Genomic DNA, 24,877 nt, shown 5'->3' with positions numbered 1-24,877 from the left:
AGCGCTACAGGTTCATCAAGTCCAGGACTAGCAATGACAATAAATTTTGATTCTTATACATTGATGGATGAGGTATTGATCCCAAATTGGAAATGTTAACAGTGAGGTCATTAGTGTGTTCACTGATGTTAAAGCTGTTCGGACAGGAAATAAACATTTTTGTATTCATGGATGGATGGATGGATGGATGGATGGGCGGCATGGTGGTGTAGTGGTTAGCACTGTCACCTCACAGCAAGAAGGTCCTGGGTTCGAGCCCAGTGGCCGACGAGGGCCTTTCTGTGTGGAGTTTGCATGCTCTCCCCCTGTCCGCATGGATTTCCTCCTGGTGCTCCCGTTTCCCCCCCACAGTCCAAAGACATGCAGGTTAGGCTAATTGGTGGCTCTAAACTGACTGTAGGTGTGAATGTGAGTGTGAATGGTTTTCCGTGTCTCTGTGTCAGCCCTGCAATGACTGGCGACTTGTCCAGGGTGTACCCCGCCTATCACCCATAGTCAGCTCGGATAGGCTCCAGCTTGCCTGCGACCCTGTAGAACAGGATAAAGCAGCAAGAGATAATGATTAGGGCTGGGTATCAACAGATACCTCACGATACGATACTATGGCAATATTTTGCCCACGATAACGATATCACGGTACAGCGATTCTGCGATAATCGATAGATTGCAATAAATTTCAACCACATCACAATATCTGTGTCACTGAAGAAAATCAGAATTTATTGACCACTGTAAAATTACATTTCACATACATAACTACACACTCTTGCCAGACATACATTTGTCTCTATTCTACTGCTGGCAAAACCAAGAGTTGCTTCACTACAACATACAGAAAATTCCCATTTCTGTGCTAGTATTATCAACTTTTCTGTAAGCATGGACACATCCGTGCTGCTTAACAAGCAGAATCAAATTGTTTTATGAAAACTTAAAACTTGCACTGCAGACTGCACATGCATTTCAGTGCTAACACTAATATCAATTTGTTCTTTGTAAACTTGAGAACATATACCTGAGAACATTTAACTTGTGCTTATTTTGCAGGAACAACACACTGTCTGAAACACATTGAAAAGTGCAGTGGGCATCTTAATTGGAGCATCTTAATTTAATTGGAGCGAAACAGGTTTTGCAAAGTGCATTCTCTTTGTCCGGCTCACTGTTTTTTTTTTCTCCTTTCCTTTGGAATCCAAAGTGCCTCCAAACATCTGCCTTAAAGTTCGGCGGCGTCTCTAGGTTTACGTTAACAGCCATGCTTGCCTGTTTTTTTTTCCTCACTGCAACCGCCGGGGAAAAAAGAGAAGAGGAAGAGTGCCTTGCAGTGAGGTAGCGGCACAGTGACACCTCGCGGACCGGAGGTGCGGAAGTCGTACTGGATTTACAACCCGTCTGAAACATGATTTTATTATTTGAAAAAATGTCGATATTCAAATTGAGTATCGATATTGAATCGGAAGACAAAGTATCGCGATATATCGCCGTATCGATATTTTTGCACACCCCTAATAATGATGAGATGATAGATCTTAAATAAACTGGCCGTTTATTCAGAATGTACTTTTCCTACAGCATTATAGAAATTTGAGAACTTTGTCATTATAATGAACAAACCATTAATCTTTACTTCACAATTAGCCGGAGTTTTTATGACATTCATTCATCACACTTCCCTTTGTTCCTGTCATCTTTGTTGGGTTTATGATTGCACCACATGATCATCCTTGAACCTTCTTAACAGGCATATAGTCATCACTTGAGGGCTCCAGTATCCCAGAGCAAGCCATGTTGCCAGAATTTCCCAGCAGAACACTTCTGGAGATGTCAGAAGGCAAGTTTGTGAAGGTTCGGTTAGTCTGTGGGTTCCATGTCAAGCCAGGTGGGATTCCCAAATGAGGCAATCCTTTCAGCTGGGGCACTGGGCACAGTGGGATGCAGCTGATGGGCAGAGTGTTGTCCACCACAGGTGGGCTGGGAAGTCCCTCACTTCCGGACTCCTCCTGGCTTTCTTGTTCCTCAGAGTTACTGGCAAAGCCTGAGTCTGGGCTCTGAATGTCTAGCCGCAGCTTCTGCAGCTGCTTGTAGGAGGAGGAAGTTTCCAAAGGGGTGCTCATGCTGACCTCTCTCAATTCGTTGTCATGGCTGGTATCATGAGTGGCTGGCAGAATTTTCTCTTGCACACTGCCTCCTCCTGCCGGTCCATACAGACTGTCTGCTAAGCATGGCTCCAGCTGATCTACTACAGCGTCACATTTTGAGCTCTGGGACAGGAAATAAGTGGAGTTGGAGAAATTGGAGGTGGTGTGATCCCTTATGTTGGCATCTTTTTCCATCTTATTGGATAACATATCAGAGCTGCAAACTTTGTAGATTGTCACAGGAGAGATGCACTCTGAATCAGCTTTGATATATATCTCCGGATTCACAATAGGACCCAGCCATGCCTGAGAAAGAAGAAAAAGACATAATATTGACTCCAGAGTTTGGCAAGTCTTCCTTCAGACTACTTAAAGGAAAAATGAAAAGTCTAGTTATTCTACGATATACTAAACAATGGTTTGAAAGAGTCAGGTTCCCCCCCCCCCCCCCCCAAGTACTTGGTTTACTTTCTTGGATGATGAAAAGTCATTGCTTAAAAATGCTTTTAATGATTTTTAAAAGTGTTCCTAGACATACACTACATGGCCAAAAGTGTGTGGACTCCTGACCATCACAACCATGTGGTTCTTCTTCCAACTCCTGCCACAAATTGCCAAGGATGGATTTATATGCTGTCACATTACAATTTCACTTGAATTAAGAAGCCCAAACATGTTCCAGCACCAGTTTGGTGTGAAAGGACTCAAGTGGCTTGAACCTCAACCCCATTGAACACCACTGGGATGAACTGGAACACCAATCCTCCTCACCCAACATCAGTGCCTGAACTCACGAATGCTCTTGTTGCTTAATGAACATAAATCCCCACAGCCATGCTCCAAAATGTAGTGGAAAGCCTTCACAGAAGAGTGGAGCTTATTATAACAGCAAAGGAGGACTAAATCTGAAATGAGATGTTCAACAGAAGACGTTGGAGTGGCTCTTCCTCAGCCTCCTCAGACCCCAGGTACAACATGCCCAGGACTGTCTGCAGTTTGCGTACCGGGCAGGTGTCGGTGTGGAAGACGCCATCCTCTACCTGCTACACCGAGCCCACTTGCATCTGGATAAGGGAAATGGCACAGTGAGGATCCTCTTCTTGGACTTCTCGAGTGCCTTACACACCATCCAGCCCCTATTGCTTCAGGACAAACTGAACAGGATGCGAGTGGACCCATGCCTGGTGACCTGGATCTCCAGCTACCTCACTGACAGGCCGCAGTACATCACATCTGACACTGTGATTAGCAGCACCGGAGCACCCTAGGGCACAGTGCTGGCCCCTCTTCTCTTCACCCTGTACACCACGGACTCCTGCTACAACTCGGAGCTGTGTCACATTCAGAAGTTTGCCGATGACACGGCCATCGTTGGGTGTAACCGTGATGACAGAGAGGAGGAGTGAGGGACTTTACTGTGTGGTGCAACAGGAACCATCTGTAGCTCAACACCTCGAAGACCAAGGAGCTGGTCATTGACTTTGGGAGGTCCAGACCAAGGTCACGACCAATTCTGATCGAGGGAGTCGAGGTGGAGGCTGTGGATTCCTACAAGTACCTCGGGCTGTGGCTGGACAGCAAGCTGGACTGGACTTGCAACACCAAACACTTATACAGGAAGGGACAGAGCAGGCTATACTTCCTTAGGAGCCTGTGGTCCTTTAACATCTGCAGGAAACTCCTGTGGATGTTCTATCAGTCTGTGGTCGCCAGTGTCCTGTTTTACACTGTGGTGTGCTGGGGGGGCAGCACATCCAAGAAGGACACATCCAGGCTGGACAAACTGATCAGGCGGGCCGGCTCTGTGGTCGGCATGAAGCTGGAGACTCTGGCAACGGTGGCAGAGAAGAGGTCTATGGACAAACTATTGAACATCATGGACAATGCCAGTCACCCTCTGCACACCGTCATCAGCAACCAGAGGAGCCTGTTCAGTGACAGAATACTCCTTCCCAAGTGCAGGACGGACAGACTCAAAAACTCCTTTGTCCCTCACACCATCAGACTGTACAACTCCTCTCTGGGGGGGAGGTGGGGTAACAGGAGGACAGAGGATGGGAAGGAGCAGTAGCCTAGCCTAACAATAAGCAATACCGAACATTGTGCAATATCTCTCCTGCTGCCCCCCCTTTCCCTTTCCCACCCCTCCTCTCTCTCCCCCTCCTCTCTTCCCCATATCTTATTCTTTTTATATTTGTATATGTAAATACTTAATTTATTTTAATTTATCTAGAACTTTTTCGCTATTTCTTTTCTCTGTTTATCTGTAATGCTGCTGCTGGAATCTTAAATTTCCCTGAGGGAACCCTCCCAAAGGGATCAATAAAGTTTTATCTAATCTAAATCTAATCGAATTTAACAAGTATATATGGGTGTGATGGTCAGGTCTCCACCAACCTTTGGTCCTATTTTATCATTTTAATGACACCTGAGAAAAATCAGAAAACTGGCAATATTGCCACACAATGGAGTTGCTAGTTTCATTATTTAAGTCTCAAGATTTCTGGTCCTCCTTCTATTTCTACGGAAAAAAAAAAATCATGTCGGTAAATATCACTCATCATGCGAGCAATGATAAAATGCATTGGATATTTTTCATGTGCTGTATTATCTTATAGATTATCATTTAACGACTACTGTGGTTAGGAAGAATCATTTTAAGAGTGGGTTGTTTTGGGTTTTTTTCCAGCTGGGCCTTACCTTAAAGTCCCCATTATAGTCAGAGAAAAGATCGCCAAAATATTTCCCAGGCGTGGGTACATATATCGTCCTGAAAAACAACCAAGTGTTTGTATTACTCAGTTATCTTTAGCAGAAAGCTTGTGCATGCAATACAACAATGCAGCACATCCCAAAGCAAAGTAAGTGCTGCAGTTTATGTTGTTGTACTGGTATATTGGTATGATTGTGAATACGGAGGCTACCACTTACCTCTTGTATCGTCGGACGCAGAAGAAAGCCAGTAAAACGACTCCAACTGCTATTACAAGGCTGGTTATATTACTGAGTAATGTATAATTGGGACCTTTAGAAAGAAAGAAGAAAAGACATCTTTGCTGTACAGTACATTGCTGGATATTAAAGACTATTGTATTACTCTTGAGGGTGCATTTACATTGTACAGGGGTTATGTTTTGGACGATGTATTCTATTGTACACAATTATTATGACATATACTATCTACAGTCCTGCTGAATTCTTGAAAACGCGAATTAATTTTCCATCACAGCAAATTCAAATCACAGTTTTACATGAATCCTTTATTGTTTCTATAGTAACAGCTAATTTACATGGACTTGAATGGAAGACACTTCACAGACTCGAAACCTAATAATCAACAAATTAACAACCATGCTGATATTTTATGTAATAATAATAATTATTATTATTATTATTAAGGTGGTGAAGCTTAGTGAACATTTTCGTGAACATTTTATGAAGGAGTCTTCTTAACAGTTTTGCAGTAAAGCTGTAACTATGTTTTCAGCTCAGGACAGAGGACTGAAAGCCTACTATGCTTATTTATTTCAATAGCGAGAAAGAAAAAGGCTGGTGAAGGAGTGACTGTTTAAAGCTGATGTATTTAAGTTATAACAAGAACTACTGTAATTTGTTTTGCAGACATTTCACAATATTAAATGCAGTGTTGTAGTTGAGTCACTAAACCTCGAGTCGTCAGTGTTCAAGTCATTAAAAAAAAATTCGAGTCGAGTCCGAGAACAAGACTCCAACCGCACCATTTGACGGTGGCTGTTTTTGCACCATTAACATTAGCTTGTTCCTGAACATGACGTATGAACAGGTGGATGTGCATTCTCTTTGTCAGGGAGTGTGAAGTATTCTGTCAGAGATGGTTGGGAGACGGATGTAAGTGTAGAAGGTGTGTTTATTAATACAAGTGAAGACAGATAAACAATCCAGAACGGTAGGCAAAATCATAAAACAGTGAAACGGGCAATAGGTCGAGCGAGGCACAAACAGGCTATAGACTCGGCAGAATCAAAAACAAGAAACAAGAAATCAGGAAACCAGACAAGGAAATAAGGCTTGGTAAGGTTTCAGCAATGCAACTCAATACTTCACAAAGTAAGTGCGTTTTCACAGTTTTTATATCGGCGCGCTGATTATGCCTTAATCCTCTGCAGGTGTGAGTCGTTTACAGCACGCTCGAGGGAGTCCGCCTGGCACACGCGCTGTCCGGAGCGCGCCCGAGAGTCCATCTGATGCACACGCGAAGGCATGCAGGTGTGACACTCTTGCTCGAAATTAGTACAAAAATTAATGTAGATATAAATATCTCATGCCAAATTATTATGGCATGTTACAAAAAATAACAAAAAAATCCGAGTCCTCGTCTCCAATTTACGAGTCCGAATGCAGTTCATGCACGAGTCCGAGTCCAAGTTCGAGTCATCAGTGCTCAAGTCCAAGTCGAGTCACGAGTCCTTAAAATTAGGGCACGAGTCGGACTCGAGTACTACAAGCCTGATTAAATGTAACAATAATTGTATAAAAAAATGAGAATGTTATACGTCAGTTAATTATAATTCTTGGCAATCCCCACTGTGGATTATTTTCTTACCACATCATGCTCTGTTGTGTCTTATTCCTTACATATGGCATTCTCAGAGATGGATGAATGAATACAAAGCATACTCTAATGAATTATAATGAGATGAACATAATCAGTGAGGTTTCCAAGCATCCAGTCCTTACCTGGCAGAGGTGGTAAACCCACAGTGGATTCCCACTGAGTAACTGGACTCCACTCGCTCCACAATTGTGGTTCTTTGTTAGGAGTGGCCTGAACCCTGACCACATACTGCCTCCCCTTGATCAGATTCTCTAATGGTAACTCACACTGCGTCTCTTCTGTCAACGCCACCTGGTTCTTCTACACAGGCAGAGAAAAATATGGTTTGAAAGCAGCTTTATGCAAATAGCAAAATACCTTTCATACATTTAAAATACAGTCCAGAAATAATGCAGATGGTGATTCGAACATAGTCTCACCTCCCAGCTGTTCTCAAGCAAACCCCACTGCACCTTATACTTCACAGCAACGACAAATACAGAGTGAGGAGAACCTTGTTTCCAGGTGACATTCCCTTTGTTCACAACTGGCTTCTCAGGAGGATACAACTTAACTATAACACACACACACACACACCTCAATTTACTTATACCTTCCCAGAGACACATAACAGAGATGATCACACACAGACTAGAAAGGGTTATACATTTATTAGTTTGTATGGAGCCTCATTATTGTTTCTAGTAAGGGTGTAAACTTTGTGCTTCCATATGATATATGACATTATTATACAAACAGGACATTTTTTCGATTGAATAAAAACGTGTTCTATTCCCTTCTAGCAGGTTTCATTCATTTGATTTGATAGGATGCAATGTTGTTCGCATATTGCTTATACCTACGTGTATTACGTCACTCTACCCAATGGAGAATGAGCGTTGAATATGGTTTACAATATTGCATGGTTGTCAAGACGACACGACGTTACACATCAGAGATGTAAAACTTCCATGCTAGCAAGCGACTGTCGCAATTTGTAAACAGACATGGCCGGCAGGTTTCCTTCGTTAAATAAGGAAGATTTGGAGAGAATTTTGAAAGAGAACAATGCGTTGAACACCCAAAAGGTATGATAATAATAATAATAATATTGGCTGGCTTTTTTTTTCGTGGTATATTAGATATATTCCTTTCAGCTACTCGTTTTTGACTCGTTTAATATCATGATAGCTGAATGGAATATATCTGATATACCACGAAAAAAAGCCAGCCAATATTATTTAATGATTTTGATTTGACATTTCATGATACCACTGAATCTGTTGCAATATATGATAAAATATTCATTCATAAGATAAAACTTTGATTCATCATGAAATGATTCAATATTTAATGATGCCACTGAATCTGCTACGATACAGTTAAATTTTGATTTGACATTTATTCTAATCAATGGGCTATGTGAATAACTTTGTTCAGAATCGGGTAGGGCTACTGTTAATTGACAGTGAAGGTCCTGCGATAACCCTGCGATAAATTTGTGACCTGTCCAGAGTGTACCCTACCTCTTACCCATCGCTAGAATAGCAAATGAATGAATGAATGAATGAATATAACATGAAACCTAAAATATGTCGGGAATTTTTCTAAGAAAGCTCCATGTTTTCACCTCAACCTGATGTTCTGTCCGAACGTCCTATTTTCTTATTAAATTAGTTCATTAAATTAGAATTATCGTTGACCAAGTGTAAGCATAGCTTCATTGTGCAACAAGTTTGTCCATAAAAGTCCTATTTTTATAGCATAGTGTTGATTTTGACACTATGTCATGCAACTTGTGAGACTATGACTAAAATATCACTTATAAGTGATACAGAAGATAAACAATGCATTTATTGTCAGACCGAACAATTAAGACACTTAATACAACATTATTTTTCCTGTCTGCAATTCCATAGATCAAGAAACACGCACTCAAGTCGACGTAATCGCAGTGAAAAGTCTTACCAAAAGATGGGGGATAAAACTCCGGGATAGTTTCCAGTAGATTAGTTATGTTTTCACACCGTACATCCAGCGGGACATCTGGGGAACCATCAGTCAAAGTCTGGAATCAACAGTTGGGTCAAATTAGAAAATAATGAATCGAGAACTCGATAATACAATAAGTGTAATTTCCTGAATTCAAAGCAAGCAATCCTTAATTCAAAAAGTCAGATGGCACTAGTGAGGACTGTCTTTATTTAATCAGTTATGTAAAAAAAATAAAATAAGTTATACCACAGCCCTGTCGAATGCGCAATTCGGATTGGTCAGAAGGTATTGAATAATTTTCTATAAATCACTGATAATTGCAAGATTTATAGCAATGCGTTTATTGTAATAAATTATTAGTTCTGTAGTAACAATATACACAAGGACTTGTATGGCAGATGTTCGACATAAACAAATTGAAAATTGTATGTAAACATTGAAACGATGACGTTTTCTCCTCTTTGAGGAGAAATTTATACATTTTTGGAAGGAGTCTCGAGTGCCAGCGTTTGGAGGAAAGCGTTATCTGCCTCTTCCGCATACACGAGCTCATAAATGCCCACAATTGGCGAGTGTCACTGTGATTGATGGGGAGAAAGAGTATGCCATCTTTCTCATCCAGAAAGCATGGCCAATTTTGCTCATATAGACACCTGGCCACGGATGGCTGTGGCATTATTGGGATTCAAACTCACAGTCTCCAAACAATGTGTTGTTATAGTATTTAAAGAATTATTAACTGAATGAATAAGTGAGTGAGTATATTTCTTGTGTCTGAAATCAAACATTTCTTATAAACACACCAAATAATCAAATCAGTTTCTTACACTCTCAGCAAATTGAAGAGTTCCTTGACGTAATTTCGACTGTGAGCCGCCAAGAGGCTCCAGGTTAACTCTGAGAGGAATTTTTCTTATGTAACTGAAATGCAAACATAAAGTTTATTCAGTAACCCACAATTGTAATTGCTGTCATATAAAAGAAGTAAAACATTTTCAGACGCACTGTTCTTGGAAAATACAGTATATTTCATGCTGGGCCACATTACACCATCACATCACTGATTATTTCACAGTAAAGCCATAAAACCTAGAGATTAAAGTCTCACAGACAGTGAATCTGTGAGTTTTATTAACTGTAAAACATAAATATGTGGTGTCAAAAAAACGTGCATATAGATTTTTGACTTCATGTCATTTTGAACCCTTTTCACTTCTTGAAACATGTATAGGTTTTTCAAAAATATTTGAAAAATCATTAAGTGGCAGCATCAAGCTTTCCAGCCAATTCAAGTGATCAATCTAATCAAGGCCTTGAGGAGAAATAGGTGTTAGATTAACTCTGGAACTGAACTCAGGACAGTAGATTATACCTGAATTCTGTCAAATATGCATGAGCATGAGTACTTTCTGACTGACTTGTGTAAAGACTAGTTCTAAAACCACAGTTATGAGTTCTGTCATGTCGTGATGAAAATGATACATTACTTATCATCGATGCTTTGCAGGGAACAGCTGGTGGTTGGTGTTATTCGAAATCTGTCTTCCACTGACGAAGTGTTCCAAACACACGTAATGAGCTGTATGCCGTCGGTGTGACACTTGAGATCTACACACACACACACACACACACACATACATATACACATTTATAAAAAACAAAGAACAGGCGAACACTATAGAGTAACAACAGAATGGGGATGGATACAGGACCAGGAAGTAAAACTAAAACACACGTCACAACACAAGAGCACAGGCTGAGAAACACATTGTACAGTCACAGTTGTTTCCCGAAATGTGTTTTCCCAGTCCGACACACAAATAAGAATAAGAATGATAATAATGACTGCTGGGATGATTAATTCAGTACTCCTTACTTTCATTGGCCAAGCCTGAAGATATGACTGACATCAACAGCATGAGAATCTGACCAATCAGCATTTTCCTCTTCATTTTGTATTCTGGAAGCAAATCACCTAAACTAGGAAAGAGAAAGCAGCATGGATGAGCTTTGTATGTCATGTATACAGTATGTATTAGACAGAAGTTTAGGAAGATGCACTTAGATCCTACCATAACTTCTTAGACTACTGACTACTGGGTGTACAGACCCTAGTTTAGTATGGAAGGAACAACCAAGAAAATGGATTTCCACTGGGACAAACCTAGGACTGGTGGTTCAGGAGATGATGCTGGATAAACTGTTGTTTATCATGGAGTTTATCTCAGCCCTTACATGATGATACACTCTATATTATCTATAAGCTTTTACGACAATGGACAGCCAATAATATTTCGACCAATGCTTTAGTGACAGTCTTACATCCAATCACTTGTCACTTATTATTACATCTCATTATCTCTAGCCACTTTATCCTGTTCCACAGGGTCACAGGCAAGCTGGATCCTGTCCCAGCTGACTACAGGCAAAAGGCGGGGTACACCCTGGACAAGTCGCCAGGTCATCACAGGGCTGACACATAGACACAGACAACCATTCACACTCACATTCACACCTACGGTCAATTTAGAGTCACCAGTTAACCTAACCTGCATGTCTTTGGACTGTGGGGGAAACCGGAGCACCCAGAGGAAACCCACGCAGACACGGGGAGAACATGCAAACTCCACACAGAAAGGCCCTTGCCAGCCCCGGGGCTCGAGCCCGGACCTTCTTGCTGTGAGGCGACAGCATTAACCACTACACCACCATGCCGCCCGTGATTATTTTTAATTGATGTCTTTCTGATTTCGATGGATTAAAAGTCTGATGGCTTCATTGCACATGGTATCAGTGTGAGGCAGCGTGGCAGTTCTGAATACACGATCAGTTCATCTCTCTGCTTTGCTTTACACACACACGTATGGTGATGTCCCCGGGTTAACCACATGTATAACCGTTTTCAGTAAGTGTAGCATCACTACCTGTACAAGAGAGGAAATCATAGGGGGCTTCTTTACACGTCCTTCTAATTTGTCATGACTTTATCTTTCGTTCTTTTTTTCCTCTTTCTTTTAGTCTCTCTATCGCCAGATTCAAATTCTTCCAATAAATTTAATAACATCTCTTATTTCTTCTCTCTTTATTGAAACCGAGCCATTTCTCTCCCTCCCTTCTCTATCTCTCTCTTCTCTTCCTCTATATTCCTCCACCCTCATTATCTCTTCATATCTCTTCTCTCATTTCCTCACTCTCTCCAAAATGGCTGTCTAGATACATCTCTCTTTGCGGTGAATGTTAGTTGTTCCTGTATCTGTAAATATATTTACCAGCTTAAGGTCGATCCGTATGGTGAAATACCGTGACCTCGGCCTTCGGTCACGGTATTTCACAATACGGACCTCCCAGCTGGTAAATAATATATTTATGAAGTTAAATTGAAAATCTTCCCAGTAACTTATAACAAGAATTTAAATCTTATTCCTTTTTGGAGTGTTCTTTGTTGTACAAAGATGTTGCAGATTTGGCACTAGCTATAATTTCACTGCTTGGGTAGCAGTTGCAGCTCCTCATCACAGTTCATTTTAATTTGCAGATATGCAGTTAATGTGTCTGCAGCCATATTTTTTCTGTCCTCAGTATGAATTTTCCTAACCAATGAAAAAGCCCTCTCACTATCTGGATTGCTCTGTGGGAGGCACAGCAAAGCAGTAAAAAGTTGTTTCAGCATTGGAAACCTGGCAACACCCAGAGCAGTTTTTACATCGAAGATCTTTCCCCAATATATATCTATTATTTTCCTGGTCAACAAAAGAAAATCAGAGCACGGCAAACATGTAGATGGTGTTAAATTGCTTCCATCCCCTACTACACATTTTAGAGACAGGTTACCGACGGTCGTTACCACCATTACTCTTCATTCAATACTTTTCCAGTTTACTGACGACTGATGGTAGTAACGAGTGCAGGTCATCTGTGTCTACATATAATGTCTATCAGCAATTAAAATGTTTAAGGAAGCGAAACCAGAAATCACCAGGTAACTAAATCATCATCATAATGGAGGAAGCTTTACATGCAAACAATAAAAACTAAAAACAAACAAACAAACAAACAAACAAACAAACAAACAAAAACAAATGCTTACCTGTGCAGTCTTTGAATTGGGAAACTTTTTTTTTTTTCACTAGCTGCAAAAAATGGTCTGCCACAGTTGGGGGGATGTTGTGCTCCACAAGAAATTGGCAGAACATACAGTAACTTCTGCAGCCATCACAGAACTCTGGGCAGTCCGAGCCGATGGACTGAAATGACCAAGAAAACCACGTGGAGCAAAGAAAAACAATCCTGAACTTTTGAAAGCCAAACTAAGATTGGGGGGCAACGTCCCCCGAAAATATTTTAATAACATAACACACAAAACCCTGCATTCTAGTGCATTTTAGTACTTATTTTCACTAAAACAAGGTATGATTTTTAAGCCTTTTTCTTTGATGTACATTAATAATTAACATGTCAAAAATATCAAATTTAATTCCCCTAGTTAATGAGTAATTTTCAGGAGTGCATTTAGAAAACGCAGTGATTTTCCTGGCTACAAAGTTCATTTCTTTGAAAAAAAAAAAAACAACTCAGACAGTTGAAGGTAAACTCAGCAAAATCCCAAAACAGTCCTGTTAAAAAGTAAAGGTCTGTTAGAGTTTCTAAAGCTTTCAGGTTTCAATGTTGGGGACATTGAGCCTCGTTTATCAATCTTTTAGTAGAGTTGTGCGTTTGCATAAGCTAAAGTGAACTAAACATTTCCAATTCATATTTATGCTAGTTGAAGCCAATTGTTTACATTAGTTCATATTGTCTGTAAATTTAAACACATCAATGAAAACAAAATTTCTCATGTAAATCAGGGCATAGCTGGGATTTTTCAGGGGTGTGTGTGTGTGTCACACACTGACTGGCAGCCTGAGTACATTATGTAACAAAAAATAATTCCCATTGCTAGTTTTAGGCAGCTTAGAAACCGGCTCTTCCATTACTGCTGTTTCTTCCACGTTTTCTTGATGTTGTATTCTAGAAACGGCACTAAAACTTAGCTTCGAAACCACAAAATGCAACTTTGATGGAAAAAAATATATAAAATAAATCGCTGACCTCTCTTCACGTCGAAAGGAGGAGGAAAGTTTTGCTTGTTTTGACATGGCGAATTATTAACACAAGAGGAAACACTTGTAATTTGCAACTAAAAGACTGCAGCTACACAGGCAGCTTGAACATGCTTTCTAGTGCGATTGTGTTGCGCTTGCGCAGAACGGTGTCAGTCCTGAGTGCCTTAGCTCGTGCACCTGAAGGCGCACTTTGGGCGCGCGCGCCTAACGAGCTCCGGCACGCGCGCCGTTAACAAAGAACACCTGTCTTTAATCAGTGAACTATGTTTGGGCTATTTAAGGACCGCGCCCATGCAAGGACGATGCGATGAGTGGTTTTTTTCGGTGACGGCGTAAGGGGGACTGGTGGTGAACTAACAAACAAACAAAGTTGTCGGTATAAATAGCTAGCATTAGCATTAGCATTAACATAGCCTGGAGTGAGAAATCTGTGAGTATATCGGCCGACGACCTGTATAGGTCCGGTATACGATATCCTTGCAAATTCTCCGCCATGGCGGGGAGTCGGGGGGGGGAGGAGAGTATTAGTATGGATGGCATTAAAGATGATGATAATAGTTGGCAGTTTAGGAAAAGGTTTAAAACTACGGTGACGGGAGAAGGGGGGAGAGACAGGGAGAAGTGCTCTTTTGTGGTTGTAAGGTTTGAAAGTGGTGGCATCAAGAATATGGATCCTATAAAACTGACGAATGTGCTTAAGAATCAGGTTGGAACTATAAATAACGCCAGAGTGTTGGATGATGGTAATTTGTTGATTGGGTGTGTCTCTGAAGAACAGGTTGCGAAGGCTGAAAGGTTGCAAGTTGTTGGGAAGGCAAAGGTTGTGAAAGTGATAAGGGTTGGTAATGAAGGGAGTAGAGGGGTGATATATGGAATTCCTGTTTCGATGCAAATGGATGAGTTGGTTAAGAATTTGAAAGAAAGATGTGGAGCCGTTCAGAGTGCAACGCGATTGACCAGGGGAGTTGAAAAAAAGGAGACTGAGTCGATTCTGATTAAGTTTAGTACTAGAGACATACCCTCTGAACTTTATTTAGGATATTTGAGGTATCGAGTGAGAGAGTTTGTGCATAAGCCTTTGAGATGCTTTAAATGTCAAAAATTCGGCCATACAGCCAAGGTGTGTAAAGGGGTACAAACATGTGCAAAGTGTGGGGGAGCTCATGACTATGGGAAGTGTGATGTTGGAGCGAGACCTAAATGCTGTAATTGCGGAGGAGCGCACAGTGCAGCGTATTGGGGTTGTGAAGTTATGAGAAGAGAGACAGAAATCCATAATGTGAAGTTGAAAAACAAAGTAACTTGCGCGGAAGCTGTTAAAAGTGTGGACCAGTCTAGAAATAGTGGAAGAACTGTAAGAAGAGACTTAGCTGCAGCTACAGAAAGGGAGGTGGGATGTGCATCTGTTAAAGTGAAGGAATATGGGTGGAGGGAGAAAAGAGACCTTGTAATATTTATTGCAGGGGTAATAAATGCCACAGCGGCAATGAAATCGAAGACAGACAGGATCCAAATTATTACAAAGGCAGCGGTTCAGCATTTGGGTATGGTGGGATTGAAGTGGGAAGAGGTGAGGGATGGGCTCTGTGTGATGCAGACAAGCCAAGATAGTGTAGGATGATTATTCTGTGTATGATCATTTTACAATGGAATGCAAGGAGTCTGCTGGCAAATGGACAAGAATTTAAAAAGTTTGTGGATGATATGATTGTGAAACCGGATATAATATGTATTCAAGAAACATGGCTCCAACCTAGGTTTGATTTTGTTTTAATCAATTATATAGTTGTTAGGAGGGACCGAGTGGGAGGAAGTGGAGGGGGTTGTGCTACCTTTGTTAGACAGGGGATACCATATAGAGTGCTGGGTATGGGGACGGAGCAGGAATATGTGGTGGTGGAAATATGGGTGGGTTCAAAGAAAATAGCTGTTATAAATTATTATAACTCGTGCAAACGGTTAGAATTAACTGAACTAGAGAAGATAGAAGGACAGGATAGAGGAAATGTGGTGTGGGCTGGAGATTTCAATGCTCACAGTTCATTGTGAGGTAGGGATAGGTTTGATAGAAATGGTCAGGTAGTCGAGGACTTGCTGAGTGAGAGGGACTTAGTTTGCCTGAATGATGGAAGGGGAACTAGATTTGATGGTAGGACGGGGCGTGAGTCAGTATTAGATCTGACACTTTCATCATCTAGATTGGCCCCAAGGTGTGAGTGGGAAGTACATGGAGTCAGTGTAGGGAGTGATCATTACCCTATTATTTGTACTGTGGATATTGATGTTAGACTCAGATCAGGAGTGAGCCCTGGGAGGTGGGTCTTTGAAAAGGCAGATTGGGAGAGGTTTAGGGAATTCAGTGATTTGTTTCTTAGGTCAGTTCCAAATACAGATAGTGTTGAAGGGCATGAAATAGAGTTGCGCCAGAGGATTTATATGGCTGCAATGGAAGCAATCCCGAAAAGCTCAGGGAAGCTGGTTAAGAATGCAGTCCCGTGGTGGAATGAAGATTGTGAGATGGCTGTGAAAGTCAGGAATAGGGCTTTTAGAAAGGTGAAGCAATCACATAACTTTCAACGCTTTATTGAATATAAGCAGGCGCAGGCAGTTGTCAGGAGGGTCATTAGACAAAGGAAAAGGACTTACTGGAGAGAATATTGTAGCTCAATAGGTAGTAGTGTGGACATAAATGAAGTGTGGGGTATGATTAAGAAAATGGAGGGTAACAGAAGAGAGTGGGGTTATCCTATTCTTTCAGATGGAGACCAGCTGGCTGTGTCTGACATGGAAAAAGCGGAAATGATAAAGACTTTGAGTAAGGTCCATAGTTCTGAGAATCTGTCAGAAGAGGAAAGATGCGGGAGAGAAGAGATAATGAATATATTTGGTGGGGTTGTTCAAAAGAAAGAGAAATCAGAGGATAAATATAATGTTCCTTTCACATTGTTGGAGCTTAAAAATGCTTTGGAGAGGTGTGGGAATTCAGCCCCTGGGCAGGACGGAATCTGCTATCGAATGTTAGCTCATTTGAGTGACACGAGTCTGCGAACAGTTTTGAATCTGTACAATAGGGTGTGGGAGGAGGGACATATTCCAGCAGGATGGAAAGAGGCGGTCATTGTGCCTATAAAAAAAACCAGGGAAGGATGCTAGTAACCCTGTCAATTACCGGCCTATAGCTTTGACCTCACAGTTAGGTAAGCTGATGGAAAAACTGGTCAATGGACGGCTAAGGCACTTTGTTGAGGAAAAGGGATTGTTGACAAGGTATCAAAGTGGTTTCAGGAAGGGACGGAACACAATTGACTCTATTATATGTCTTGAAGATGAAATCAGAAAAGCTCAGATAAATAGAGAAACTGTAGTGGCAGTGTTTCTGGATGTAGAAAAAGCGTATGATATGCTTTGGGTGGAGGGTCTTTTGATTAAGTTGCACCTGTTGGGTATTGGGGGAAATATTTTTAATTGGGTGATGGATTTTTTGAGAAACAGAAGCATTCAGGTCAAGATAGGGACGGACATATCAAGTCGATGTTTGGTTGAGAATGGAACTCCACAAGGAAGTGTGATCAGTCCTTTATTGTTTAATATAATGATCAATGATATTTTTTCTGATGTTCAGCCTGATATTGGACAGTCCCTGTTTGCAGATGATGGTGGATTGTGGAAGAGGGGGAAAAATATGCGACACATTTTGAAGAAGGTCCAGGAGTCTCTGACTCTTGTAGAGGACTGGGGTAGGAAGTGGGGTTTCAGATTCTCAGTTGAGAAAACAAAAACAATGTTTTTTACAAGGAAGAGGGTCTGTGAAAACCTAAAGCTATATCTTTACAACCGTCCTGTGGAAAGGGTTTCTTGTTTTAAATTTCTAGGAGTATTCTTTGACACTAGACTTACTTGGAGAGTACATATCTCAAAAGTGGTGAATAAATGTAAAAATGTATTGAACCTGATGAGACGTCTTGCTGGAAGGAACTGGGGAGCAGATTTGACCTCTTTAAAATTGATCTATGTTTACCTGATCAGAACAAGGATTGATTATGGGTGCTTGGTTTATGCATCTGCAGCGACATCTGTACTGGCTAGGCTGGATGTAATCCAAGCGGCTGCGTTGAGATTATGTACTGGAGCGGTGCGATCTTCCCCAGTTTGTGCTCTACAGGTTGTGGCAGGAGAAATGCCTCTTGGGCTGAGGAGAAAACAGCTGCAGGCCAATTATTGGATTAATTTGATGGGACAGAGTCCTGGTCACCCTGTTAGAAGAGTGATTGAGCCAAGCTGGGAGAGGGAGGTGGCGAATCAGCACAGTTTTGGGTGGACTGTAGAATCTGTTGCCCAGGAGTTGAATATTCTTCAGAGGACCTTTTGCCCAGGAGTATTGTGGCCGTTGATCCCTATGTGGCAGCTGGAGGTCCCAGAGATTGACCTAATATTACTTAAAACTAAGGAGCAAGATCCTGAAGCAGAGTTGGTGTATAGCTTTCATTGCCATGTAAAAGACAAATACCGTGATTATGTATTAATATTTACTGATGGATCAAAGGATCAGGATACAGGGGCTACTGGGGCAGCTTTTGTAGTCCAAGGAATGAATGTGCAGGCCTCAAAGAGGACTTCTGATCTGTTGAGTGTGTTTACAGTGGAGTTGTATGCAATCCTGATGGCTGTGCAGTGGGCTGGACAACTTCAGAATAGGAAGGTGCTGATATGCAGCGACTCTGTGTCGGCTATCAGGAGTCTTGGGAAGGGAGTGTCCAAGAGGCGACAAGACATAGTATATGACATCCTTTTGACAATTAGAGATGTGGGAAGATATGGAGTGACAGTGGCATTTTTATGGATACCTGCCCATGTGGGAATCAAGTTCAATGAAAAGGTGGATAAGCTGGCTAAGGAGGCGACGCGACGGGAAACAGTAGGTAGATGTTAGTCTGTCCTTATCAAAGTCTGAAGGCAAATCTATTGTGTGGCAGCAATCTCTTTTGAGATGGCAACATCTTTGGGAACACGATATAAAGGGCAGGCATCTATTCTCAATAAATAGTCGTGTTGCTGATTCAGTTAATGTTTGCGGAAGTGGTAAACGTAAGGAAGATGTCATTATTACTAGATTGAGAACAGGTCATACGTGTCTGAATGGCTCATTATTTATTATCGGGAAACATCCGGATGGGCTATGCTCTTGCCAGCAGATGGAGACAGTTCAACATGTTTTATTGTCTTGTAGGAACTATGATTGCCATAGAAAAGTATTGATCAGTTCCTTGATGCAGAATGGCATGAAAGAGATATCATTGGAAAGTGTACTGGACATGGGGACAAATGTGAAGGGCAAACGGCATTTGATCAAGTTTTTACGAGATTCTGGTTTATATAACAGAATTTAATTCTTTGACCGATTAATACTGTAGGTGGGAGCAATGCAACATATTGGATGCCAGCTGCCGTAAAACTCCAAAGAAGAAGAAGGAGGACGATGCGACAACAGTACTCTCTTCCTACTAGGAAAGCATCAGGATGGTCCGTGCCTAGAGTGGCAACAGCCTGAGACAGTGCATCATGTTCTTGTTGCTTGTGAGAAATACAATAGAGAAAGGCAAGAACCTTTTACAGAACTCAGGAAAGTGGGCATGAAAGAAGTGTCAGTGGGAACAATTTTAGAAATGGGATCAACTGGGAACTATTACATCATGACGTAATAATTACTTACTTAAGCACTCATCATCTGCAACTCTGTCTTTTTAGGTTTTGTGCCATCCTTGTAATATGGATGGTTTCCATGTCAAACGATTAGGTCTGATTCTATTGGCAAAGCTTGTATTAGCACTCTGAGTGGAAAAGTGTCTGAACCACAAAGATTAAAAACACACACACACTAAGCAAGTAGAAGTGAACTTTAAATCTCATCTCATTATCTCTAGCCGCTTTATCCTTCTACAGGGTCGCAGGCAAGCTGGAGCCTATCCCAGCTGACTATGGGCGAAAGGCAGGGTACACCCTGGACAAGTCGCCAGGTCATCACAGGGCTGACACATAGACACAGACAACCATTCACACTCACATTCACACCTACGGTCAATTTAGAGTCACCAGTTAACCTAACCTGCATGTCTTTGGACTGTGGGGGAAACCGGAGCACCCGGAGGAAACCCACGCGGACACGGGGAGAACATGCAAACTCCACACAGAAAGGCCCTCGCCGGCCCCGGGGCTCGAACCCAGGACCTTCTTGCTGTGAGGCGACAGCGCTAACCACTACACCACCGTGCTGCCCTGAACTTTAAATGTCATAGCATCTTTTTTAGTCTGCACCACTGCTTTCTCACAGCCAGGTGCACCTTGCTTTTTGATCACTTGTGCTTTCGATTTTTGGAAGTTTGGAAACAATGATGGCGTGAACATTGTCTTATGGGAATGACTGTTTTACAAGTTTTTGTAACCAAGTACTATAGCATAACATTAAAACATCCATGTTTAATATGAATGTATTCTATTGAAACCTGAGATATAGATTAAATTCAGAATGCATTGACCCCCCCCCCCCCCACACACACACACACACACACACGCATTTTTTATCGAAAAAAAATTTCAGATACAATGCCAAGTAAAATTATATAAAATGGGTTGTTATGAGGATGATGCATTGGCTATTATTGCATTTTGCAGTAATAATAATAATAATTATTATTATTATCTAGCCATTCTCTGTAACCACTTATCCTGTGCAGTGCCGTATTAAGCCAATGCGGTGCCCCTGGGCACCACCACCACCCTGCGTGCACGCGTTCAGTAACCTCCTGCACACACTCACAAACCTTGCCCTTTGCTGTCAAAAATAGTATCATATGCATAAATAGTACACATAAACAAGGTCATTCTTCCTCATTGAAAATTTATTAAGTAGGCTACATCAGCCCATCAGATTCACTGAAAACAACCAACGATATGCATGTAGGCATATTGAAATGTCTTATTCAAAAGTGAGCAGCATATATTTGTATGTCTCAATAAAAACCTTCAAAGCATCCATACTCTATTCTATCCATATTCAAATGTCTCAATTCAAAATGTGTATCAATTCAAACGGCATCAGCAATTTAAACAGCATCCATCTATATACAATACAGCATATTCAAATGTGCCAATTCAAAATGTGTATTAATTAAAATAGCATCGATCTAGGCAACATATTCAAATGTCTCAATTCGAAATATAAATTCAAATAACATCCAGTACGGCATATTCAGATCTACAATATACATATGTGTATCAATTCAAAGAGTATCTGTTCTGTATGAACCTAGACATGTTCTCCCCATATCAGTTGAAATAGAGAAGTGTTCTACTGGCGTCGGCTGCGCTGGGTTGACATCCATAACACCCTCGTTTTCCTTCTCGTCACCTGATCTCTACGTGGCTTCGCACATATCCTCCTCCCCGGCATCAGCGCTGGTAGTGACAGCAGTTGTCGATGTTTTTATTTAAAAAAACGATCTAACACTGGAACATTTTTAATTGCAGCTACACGCCTGGAGTCTTTCTCTTTTTTTAATTTTCTCTTCGCACAACCACTCAATTGATGTCTGTCCATTTTTCATTTCTACCGCGGTTTTTAAAAAATTGATACATTTCACCGTAGGTGGACTGGCTCAACTGACAGGTTGAGGAAAGGGGGGTTAATGGTCACAGGCATTCACAAAAAATATTTTTAAAGTTTCTGTCATGTGGTGCCCCCCCATTGGCTGAGTGGTTAGTGCCCCTGGGCACTGTGCCGCAGGCCCATATAGTTAATCCAGCCTTGATCCTGTGCAGGGTCGCAGGCAAGCTGGAGCCGATCCCAGCTGACTATGGGCAAGTCTTGAAGAGATGGGGGGTACACCCTGGACAAGTTGCCAGATCATCACAGGGCTGACACATAGAGACAAATAACCATTCACACTCACATTCACACCTACGGTCAATTTAGAGCCACCAATTCACCAAACCTGCATGTCTTTGGACCGTGGGAGAAACCGGAGCACCCGGAGGAAACCCACGCAGACATGGAGAGAACATGCAAACTCCACACAGAAAAGTCCCCATCGGCTACTAGGCTCAGACCCAGAACCTTCTTGCTGTGAGGTGACAGTGCTAAGCACTACATCACCATGCCGTCCTATTATCTCATTTCATCTCATTATCTCTAGACGCTTTATCCTGTTCTACAGGGTCGCAGGTAAGCTGGAGCCTATCCCAGCTGACTACGGGCGAAAGGCAGGGTACACCCTGGACAAGTCGCCAGGTCATCACAGCCGCCCTATTATTATTATTATTATTATTATTATTGGTAGTAGTAGTACTAGTAGTATCATCATCATACTAAAGAACACAAACAGCTATACATTAGTGATGCACCAATCCCATTCAACATTCTGGATCCTGGACTGATATTGAAGCTCCAAATATCACCCCATGCCAAAACTCGATCTCATTCTCATATGATTTCATACATTAGCATTTAAATTTTCGATACAATACAATAAAAAGCAGTTTAAAATGGGTTGTTATGAGGATGCCGCATTTGCTATTATCGTATTTTGCAATAATAATAATAATAATCATCATCACATCTCATTATCTCTAGCCACTTTATCCTGTTCTACAGGGTCGCAGGCAAGCTGGAGCCTATCCCAGCTGACTACAGGCGAAAGGCAGGGTACATCCTGGACAAGTCGCCAGGTGATCACAGGGCTGACACATAGACACAGACAACCATTCACACTCACATTCACACCTACGGTCAATTTAGAGTCACCAGTTAACCTAACCTGCATGTCTTTGGACTGTGGGGGAAACCGGAGCACCCGGAGGAAAACGCGGACACGGGGAGAACATGCAAACTCCTCACAGAAAGGCCCTCGCCGGCCATGGGGCTCGAACCCAGACCTTCTTGCTGTGAGGCGACAGCGCTAACCACTACACCACCGTGCCGCCCTCATCATCATCATAAAGAACACACTAATGTACATTAGTGAAGCACTAATCCTGATCTCACACTGACATGCTGTCATACTTAAGGAGAGAACATGTGAAGACAGACAGTACTTAAAGAAAAAATCGTGACTACAAAATATGTCTGACGTACTTCAGTGACAAATCCAATCCAATTCTGATCCCAACCCAACCCAACATTTCAGTCCAATACCAGTCCTATGTTAAGTTCAATGTTAAGAATAGGATCAGTGTGTCCGATTCATAATGATACACTGACATCCACTGTACTTAAATAACTATCACAACTCACCTTTCAGACATAGATGAATGTTTTGTTGATACTCATATCTCGGTGATTATTTTTAATTGATGTCTTTCTGATTTCGATGGATTAAAAGTCTGATGGCTTCATTGCACATGGTATCACTGTGAGGCAGCGTGGCAGTTCTGAATACACGATCAGTTCCTCTCTCTGCTTTGCTTTACACACACACATGCGCACACAAATATGGTGATGTCCCCGGGTGAACCACATGTATAGCCATTTTCAGTAAGTGTAGCGTCACTACCTGTACAAGAGAGGAAATCATAGGGGGCTTCCTAATTTGTCATGACTTTATCTTTCGTTCTTCTTTTTTTCTTTCTTTTAGTCTCTCTATTGCCAGGTTCAAATTCTACCAATAGATTTTAATATCTCTTATTTCTTCTCTTGTTATTGAAACCGAGCCATTTCTCTCCCTCCCTTCTTTATCTCTCTCTTCTCTTCCTCTATATTCCTCCACTCTGATTATCTCTTCATATATCTTCTCTCATTTCCTCACTCTCTCCGAAATGGCTATCTAGATACAGCTCTCTTTGCAGTGAATATGTTAGTTGTTCCTGTATCTGTAAATATATTATTTACCAGGTTAAGGTCAGTCCGTATGGTGAAATACTGTGACCTCGACCTTGAATACAGTACTTTCAAGACCTCGGTCACGGTATTTCACGATACGGACCTCCCAGCTGGTAAATAATATATTTATGAAGTTAAATTGAAAATCTTCCCAGTAACTTATAACAAGAATTTAAATCTTATTCCTTTTTGGAGTGTTCTTTGTTGTACAAAGATGTTGCAGATTTGGCACTAGTTATAATTTCACTGCTTGGGTAGCAGTTGCAGCTCCTCATCACAGTTCATTTTAATTTGCAGATATGCAGTTAATGTGTCTGCAGCCATATTTTTTCTGTCCTCAGTATGAATTTTCCTAACCAATGAAAAAGCCCTCTCACTATCTGCGTTGCTCTGTGGGAGGCACAGCAAAGCAGTAAGAAGTTGTTTCAGCATTGGAAACCTGGCAACACCCAGAGCAGTTTTTACATCGAAGATCTTTCCCCAATATATATCTATTATTTTCCTGGCCAATAAAAGAAAATCAGAGCACGGCAAACATGTAGATGGTGTTAAATTGCTTCCATCCCCTACTACACATTTTAGAGACAGGTTACCGATGACCAACACTCGTTACTACCATCAGTTGTCAGTAAACTGGAAAAGTATTGAATGAAGAGTAATGGTGGTAACGACCGTTGGTAACCTGTCTCTAAAATGTGTAGTAGGGGATGGAAGCAATTTAACACCATCTACATGTTTGCCGTGCTCTGATTTTCTTTTATTGCAAAATGCAATTATAGCCAATGCATCATCCTCATAACAACCCATTTCATATAATTTTACTTGGCATTGTATCTGAAATTTTTTTTCTTAAAAAAAAGGGTGTGTGTGTGTGTGGGGGGGGTCAATGCATTCTGAATTTAATCTATATCTCAGGTTTCAATAGAATACATTCATATTAAACATGGATGTTTTAATGTTATGCTATAGCATTTGGTTACAAAAACTTATAAAACGGTCATTCCCATACGACAATGTTCACGCCATCATTGTTTCCAAACTTCCAAAAATCGAAAGCACAAGTGATCAAAAAGCAAGGTGCACCTGGCTGTGAGAAAGCTGTGGTGCAGACTAAAAACGATATGCTATGACATTTAAGATTCACTTCTACTTGCTTGGTGTATGTGTGGTTTTTTTTTTTTTTTAATCTTTGCGGTTC

General features: G+C 41.3%; 1 protein-coding gene across 3 annotated transcripts; it reads right to left on the bottom strand.

The window, feature by feature from the left end:
• Positions 1-693: 693 nt before the first annotated feature.
• Positions 694-23,271, bottom strand: LOC132884845 (interleukin-2 receptor subunit beta-like). 3 transcript variants are annotated; one of them, XM_060918837.1, is made up of 11 exons: positions 23,095-23,271; positions 12,794-12,950; positions 10,583-10,686; positions 10,194-10,314; positions 9,534-9,627; positions 8,680-8,779; positions 7,152-7,285; positions 6,855-7,032; positions 5,070-5,163; positions 4,839-4,908; positions 694-2,444 (listed from the first exon to the last, which is right to left on the bottom strand). In XM_060918837.1, exons 3-11 carry the CDS (start codon positions 10,656-10,658, stop codon positions 1,719-1,721), a joined length of 1,593 nt encoding a protein of 530 aa, XP_060774820.1. In that variant the 5' UTR covers positions 10,659-10,686; positions 12,794-12,950; positions 23,095-23,271; the 3' UTR covers positions 694-1,718. The 3 variants fall into 3 exon arrangements, with proteins under 3 accessions (XP_060774820.1, XP_060774818.1, XP_060774819.1); XM_060918835.1 differs by having other exon boundaries at positions 10,583-10,681; XM_060918836.1 differs by lacking the exon at positions 12,794-12,950.
• Between the last annotated feature and the right edge of the window lie 1,606 nt (positions 23,272-24,877).

Source organism: Neoarius graeffei, chromosome 4 (genome assembly GCF_027579695.1).
Source record: "Neoarius graeffei isolate fNeoGra1 chromosome 4, fNeoGra1.pri, whole genome shotgun sequence".
Lineage (NCBI taxonomy): Eukaryota > Metazoa > Chordata > Actinopteri > Siluriformes > Ariidae > Neoarius > Neoarius graeffei.
This window is presented reverse-complemented; position numbering and strand designations above follow the sequence as displayed.